This window comes from Carya illinoinensis, chromosome 3 (genome assembly GCF_018687715.1).
Source record: "Carya illinoinensis cultivar Pawnee chromosome 3, C.illinoinensisPawnee_v1, whole genome shotgun sequence".
NCBI lineage: Eukaryota > Viridiplantae > Streptophyta > Magnoliopsida > Fagales > Juglandaceae > Carya > Carya illinoinensis.
In genome coordinates, this window is record NC_056754.1 from 50809801 (window position 1) to 50816859 (window position 7059).

Below are 7059 nucleotides of genomic sequence, written 5' to 3' on the forward strand. Positions count from 1 at the left end.
CATGTTGTGCTACAATGCCAGAATATTAAAGATGCATGGAAACAACTCTAACCTGAGATAAAAGGCTTGCCTGACATGTGCACAGTTGTTCAAGCAGCTTTGTTTTTCATACACAGAGGAGATTAAAATTCACCTAGCAAATTTTTCTTAATTGCTTGGTCATTCTGGTATAGGCGAAATAAGTGGAATATTGAGCACTCTCTACTGAGTCCTATGCAGACTACTCACCATGCTATCGGGTTGTAAAAGACTCCCACCAACTTCTGAACCAAGCTATTCAATGCAGAAACTAGGCTGATGATGCGCTCCTCCAACTGGGTTATGTAAGTTAAATGTTGATGCTGCATTATTTTTTGATCTTAGGAAGGCTGGGGTAGGTGCTGTGGTTAGAGATGAGAGGGGAAATGTGCTTATGGCTGTAAGTAAAGTTGAACATGAGCTCAATGAATTAGAATCTATTAAGGCTTTAGCAATGTTACGAGGCCTTCAATTCAGTTTGCATTTGGGGATTTCAAAGGTGGTGCTTGAGAGTGATTGTTTACTCATGGTGAAAGCCTTGTCTACAAACACGACATTGTTATCAACTCAAGGCCACATTTTACTGAAGATCCGAAACCTGCTCAGACTTTTTGAAGAACATAAAGTCCAACATGTGATTCGAAGTGGAAATCAAGTAGCTCACACCCTGGCTGGACATGCATGGTTTGTCAATGAGTTGGAGATGTGGATGGGGTCTGTCCCTCCTTTTCTATCTCAAGTCATTTGGCTTGATCTTTCTCATCTGTAAACTCTTTATTGCCAATTGAATGAAGTTTTATTCTTGAAAAAAAAAAAAAATAACACTTATTGGTGAGATTAACTTCTTAGTTATAAAATTAATAGACATAAATAATAAGATAAAAATTTCATATTATATTAATTATCGATTTAGCATATAATATAATATAAAAAAATTAAAAATATATAAATACTAATCCGGTTCGGTTTAAACCAGTTTTCAAAATATGAAAATCAGTTCTTAATAATCAGAACTAGGCTGGTTATGAACCAAACTGAATCCACTGGTTCGATCTATTTATTCGGTCAGTTCAATGGTTTTTTTTTTTGTACTCATAATTAATATTACATCCCAACAATAATAAAATTATAATTTTAGAATAAAATTTAAATAGATTATTGTATGTTGATTTTGGATTATGCGAGTTAATCCGTTATTAACCCGAATCTATTTATATTAAACTCAAACCTGCTAATTTTATATTATATTGGTATTGAGTTTATGGATCGCGTCGCTTATATATTATCACCTCCAAAATTTATTAGCACACTTGCATTAATAAATAAATATATATATATATGTATATATATGTATGTATGTATATATATATATATATATGTTATGTGTGTATGAATGCGTGTATACGCATAACGTCTTTCTTTTTGTGATATAATAAATTAATGGTTTAAAAAATATTATGTTTTGAGAGGTGTGGATGGGCGGTGATGGTATATGCTATTTGAGTTTTTCTTAATCGTTTTTAAATGTTCCTTTAACAACCGTGACCGATTGATTTTCTCTGAAATATGAGGCTTCTAACCAGCTGAGCTGGCTATTCTATTTTGAGTTCTTCCATGAACAACACAATTCCCAGAATTTTGAAACTTTCTTAATTCCCATTTGTTAGTTGAAATAATATAATGCTTAATTATTGACAAATTCTCCGTTCATATTCCATACTTTTCTCGTGTCTGCATGCTACTGTATTTTAAGAAAAATAATATTTATAATTATGAATTTACAAGAACAGCATAATTATTCTCATAAATATTTACAATTGTCTAAATAATTTATATATATTATAAATTTGACTTCTTTCCCTATTTCTCTACTCTCTCGATTATAGATTTCGCAAGAGAATTGGTGAGATCGAAATGATGTAAATTTATGGTATTTTTCCTCGTAATTGCCTTTTCCCATCATACAATGTAGATCGTAGATAGAGACATTCTCCTGGACAAGCATATTGACTAGTCAGCGCCAAAAAGTCAATGTTTTTAAGTTTGTGGAAAAACTTCACGCGGCAATCCAACAAACTCACCTGCCGGGAAGCGGGATATCTAGACCAACTCCAACTCCAACTCCACCTCTAAAATGCTAAGCACCAATCGTGTTGACTATAAAGTGTGCACGTGGCAACCATCCAATGCCACAAGATTCCTGCAACTCCGTAGCCCCTCTCTCTATAAATACAGAGACGGAGTCGTTGTCCCTCCCTCACTAACTAGAGTTAATCCTCCTCTCTCTAAAAGAGGAGTCTACAACAGAGCAAGAAAGAGAGAACAGGGGCGACCTGAGCTTTTTTACCTCCAAAACGACACAGCAATGGCAAAGAGACTTGACATCGTTTTTCTTGCAGTAATAGCTGTTGCAGCTTTTCTGCAAAGCTCTGTGGCACAGACTTCCTATACGGTGGGTGATGCCTTGGGCTGGACCGTTCCTCCTAATGGCCCCACAGTTTACAGCAACTGGGCTGCTGGCAAGACCTTCGCCGTTGGCGACATTCTTGGTATAACAACCAAACTTTTCAAACGAATCATATCCATGTATACATATGACTAAATAAAATAAGGTTCTGAGTTTTGAATTTGATTTTGATTTCTTTGATCTTTTGCAGTCTTTAACTATACAACCGGCGCCCACGATGTAGCCAAAGTGACCAAGGCAGCTTTTGATGCCTGCACTGTCGCTAATCCCATTTCCCTTAAAACGGACGGTCCCGCGAATGAGACTCTCAGCGAGCCTGGGGAGCATTACTACATCTGCACCGTTTCTAGCCATTGCAGCTTGGGTCAGAAGTTGGCAATTAATGTCTCTGCAGCTACTTCTCCGGCCCCTCAACCCAGCACTCCTCCACCGGCCACCACTCCAACAGCACCAACTCCGTCTGCTTCTGCTCCACCGCCCAGCACTCCTTCACCATCGCCATCCAGCGCCACCCCTCCATCCTCCGCCGCACCTGCTCCTTCCCCCACTGCCACGCCTCCATCCCCCACTGCCACGCCTCCATCCCCCGCCGCCTCTCCTCCATCCCCCGCCGCCTCTCCTCCATCCCCCACCGCCTCTCCCCCAGCCCCGCCCACCACGCCACCAGCCTCCAGCACCACTCCACCACCCTCCAGCGCCACTTCACCCCCCAGTTCTTCACCTCCACCTCCAAGCTCTGCTACATCGCTCGGGTTGGGTAGCTTATCTGCTGGCTTCTTGTCCATCGTCGTAGCCTTGTTGTATTAGACGTGATTCTGGTCCAGAATCACTGCGAATCATTTTACATATGTGATTGTTATTATTCGGATTGAGATTTTTTTGGGGTTCAATTTCTCATCATAATAAAGCTGTTTTTCATATTTCCGAAGTAGTTGAGTTTGATGTTGATTGATGTTTACAGCAATTGAAATTAGTGTTGGTGTATGAACCAAAAGTCTTAAATTCCCAACACCCACTTCGCCGTCACCTTTTTGTCTGAACATGGCGGCCGGTTATAGATTAGAAAATGGAACACTTGGCTTTCACACACGTTGATTTGTGTCGAATTAAAGGCCGGATGTCCATTCGATTGCCATTAGAAAGGATGATGGTTGGGGGTAGCTTCTAGTTGATTCATGAACTTGACAGATGGAGGCTCTGTTTTTCTTTTCCTTTTTTTTTTCTGGTCAAAGGAGAAGATTAGAGTAATTCCCTAACACGATTTATGACTCATTAGAATGTGATCATGAACGAGTATTAAATTATTTTCAGAAATGATAAGGAATCAATTCATTCACAATTTATTGAGAACTACCTAATAAGATAGTGAGAAATGATATTTGCAATCGTAGTTTTATAAGCGGCGTGCAATCGTTTTAAAAAAAATGAATTAATATAAGACTTACATAAAAAAAAATTAACTTTTTAATCGTGGATTTTATTTTTTTTTAAATAATTGTGCGGTATTTATAATTTTATGTAGCATTGTTCTTTTATTTTTATTATTACTGTTCCTCTCATGCTTTAAATGAAGTGGCAAAAAGAGAAAAATTCAGAATTTGCAGGTTAGAAAAATACATATTTGACTTATTAGTAGTATTTTATATCCCTCTACAACATTTGAGCGTCACTCGTGATAACTAGATCTCACAACTTCATCCATGACTATTAGATCCATGATATTTATCCATCTTTTTTTATTTCTTTTAAGAGATAACTCTTCGTGGAGTTATAACCCACAATTTCTCCCTCCTGTATTACTACAAAGGAGGATATATAGGTTGAATTATAAGTCAATCGGTTCTTCGAATATTATTCTTATTCATTTTAAAAAATAAAAGAAAAGGTTGTACTCTTTGTGCCATTTCTCTTTTTCCCTAAGCCAAAAACATTAACGCAAACACAAAAATTTGAGAGCTAAGTGGAAAGAGAAAAGCTATTTATAACTGATTATGGGAACTGTGGGGGAACTGCATCCCACGTGGTAGAATTGAAAATGACATCATTTTCTTTTTTTTCTAAAAATAATCCGTTTTCTCTATTTTACTTTCTTTTATTCGTCTTCTTCGTAAGCACAATTCCTCCATTTCTTCTAGTGAGTCCAGAGCTCCCCACATGGTTTAGCTACGCTTCTAATCAAGTAAAACTAATTATGAATTAATAAATTTTGGTTCTTTTTTTTTCACAACAGGTTGCGTAAGTGATATCAACACTTCCTTACTCTTTCTCTTAACTAGAAATGCTATTAGGAATCTTGCTTCAAGTTAGTTTTGCTTCTCGGAACCACCAGAACCACTTATTACCAATCAAAGCAAAACCGCTAAACAAAAAAAAAAAAAAAAAAAATTAATCTAGCTATTGTAGCCAACACTTCAATCTTAACTATATTCTTAAAGCACATTATTTTTTATTACAATGGTTTGAAGTTCTTGATGGCCTTCTTGGTCCATACTGGAAAGTAGTGTGGCTCGTTTTCAACTGTACCTTCCTCCTCTTTAGATCGGTCATTCACACGAAGACGATGAGATCTACCAGTTGTTCACATGAAGACAACGACATAGACCGCTTTTTGGGTCTTGGTTGTTTTGGTTTTCTTTCTTTTTTCTTCCTCTTTTGTCTGTTTTGGTTTTCTTTCATTCGTCAATATACTTCTCTTTTTTTTTTAATAATATATCAATTGGTTCTCCAGCAATTTCTCACATTAGTTGTAAGTAGAAGAATTGAAGTGGAAATGTTTTGAGATATTCTTAAAGGTAAAACTACTTGTGGATTAACAGCCAATCCACTTGAAGAACTCGATTAGTACAAATGATTCTATTTACTCTCTTCTAACAATTAAACTCCATTTGTATTTAGATAAGCAACCCAATTACCTCAAACCCAAGCGACTTGAGAATGTTTTAGACAATTTATATCTTTGTGTGGCTTAAAAAATAATCAGGGGAGCTCTCTCAATAATCTTACATTGATCTCTCTCCCAACATCATGAACAACATGCAGCCTAGATATCCTAACAGTTCTTCTAGGCACAGTCTTTATATTGTAGTCATCGTGTAGTCAGATGATGTGGTGTGTGTCACGTCAATCGATTTAAAAATAAAACAAAAACAAGAAGAACTTAGTCAGTGTAAACAATGATTCACAATCTCCGGATTTTTTGTTCTATTAATTGGTGCCAAAAAAATATAAATATGGATGACTCAAAGTGATCAACAATCTCTTATCCTAAGCACCATTTTATTTGCCGTTTTAATCTTCATCTTAGTTACATTTTCAAGTAGTCTTAGTTTCCCTACCAAACCCCCCAACAATTACTGAAGTAAAAAAAAAAAAAAAAGGATTCCACCTCCTGACACGGATTTTGAGTTTAACAACAGCAATTCAAGTCCTTATTTGCTTTACATGAGCGAAGAATCTCTGCATCTGTCCCTTCTTCCTACCATTTTAATCTTCATCTCCGTTACACTTTTCAAAGTTGTCTTAGCTTCTCTACCAAACCCCCCAACAATCATTACAGTATAAAAAAATGGAGTTTGTGATTCCATCGCCTACAATGGATTTCGAGTTCAACAATAGCAGTTCACATCCTTCTTCGCTTTACACGAGGGCTTTTTCTACCCTTAAACGTTTTGGTGAGTTCTACTTCAGTGCTCCAACCAGCCCATCGTGTGACACGCCCAAATTTTTCTTGGGATCGGACGGACATTTGAAGCGTAAAGACATGCAACACAAGATTTACTGCCCATGTTCATGACATATAAAATGCAATGTTCCTAACAGCATCTACTAATATTATGTAATATTTGCAGTGAATAATTTTTTTCTTTAGCAATACTATGCATCAAACTAAAAATATCTCAAATACTTAAAACATACTTCATACATAATGACATACTAAACAACTGAGATCACAACACTACTCCAAAATGGTTATGATCAAAAGAATACTGGAGATGCAAGTGGGGGTGAAAAACTTAGCCAAGAAGCAATGGTAATGTGCCCGAATTCGTGGGCCTTAACCGAATGGGTCTTAATTTAAGGTTTTAAGAGGGTTTGAATTACTATCAAGCCAAAATCTAATTTCTCTTGATCCAGTCAAATATCTAAGGTTAAAAATGTTAGATAATGATGTTTTAACATCAATTTGAATGATTAATAGTATGCGAATATAATTTAATCAATCGATTAAATATAGTGCTAGAAACCAATTTAGTAAGGATTTTGAGGTCAACTTTAAGCTTTGGATAAAACCATTAAAGATTTTGATTTTAACCATGATTTTGGATTCTCAGTTGGATTCCCACCATATAGGTTTTACTAATTCTTTTTTGTTTAGTACAATTTGATTTGTCAGATGGAATCATGTTTTTGCTTAGGTGGTATGATCTCACATCTTAATTCCTTCAAATCCATCAAATATTCCTCATTGTGCGAAGTGTCTAATATTATTCATCATGTGTAGCTAAGATCTTTCCAAGTGTTTAAATAAAACTTTTCTAACCTAATTTGGACATTCCACACTGTGATTTTGAAAA

The 7059-nt window shown here is 36.2% G+C and overlaps 1 protein-coding gene across 1 annotated transcript; it reads left to right on the forward strand.

Annotated features, from left to right (window-relative positions):
- The first annotated feature begins 2258 nt into the window (after nucleotides 1–2258).
- LOC122305152 (cucumber peeling cupredoxin-like) lies at nucleotides 2259–3413 on the forward strand. Its single transcript, XM_043117486.1, has 2 exons — nucleotides 2259–2567; nucleotides 2676–3413. The coding sequence occupies exons 1-2, from the start codon at nucleotides 2384–2386 to the stop codon at nucleotides 3290–3292; spliced, it is 801 nt and encodes a 266-aa protein (XP_042973420.1). The 5' UTR covers nucleotides 2259–2383; the 3' UTR covers nucleotides 3293–3413.
- Nucleotides 3414–7059: the final 3646 nt, after the last annotated feature.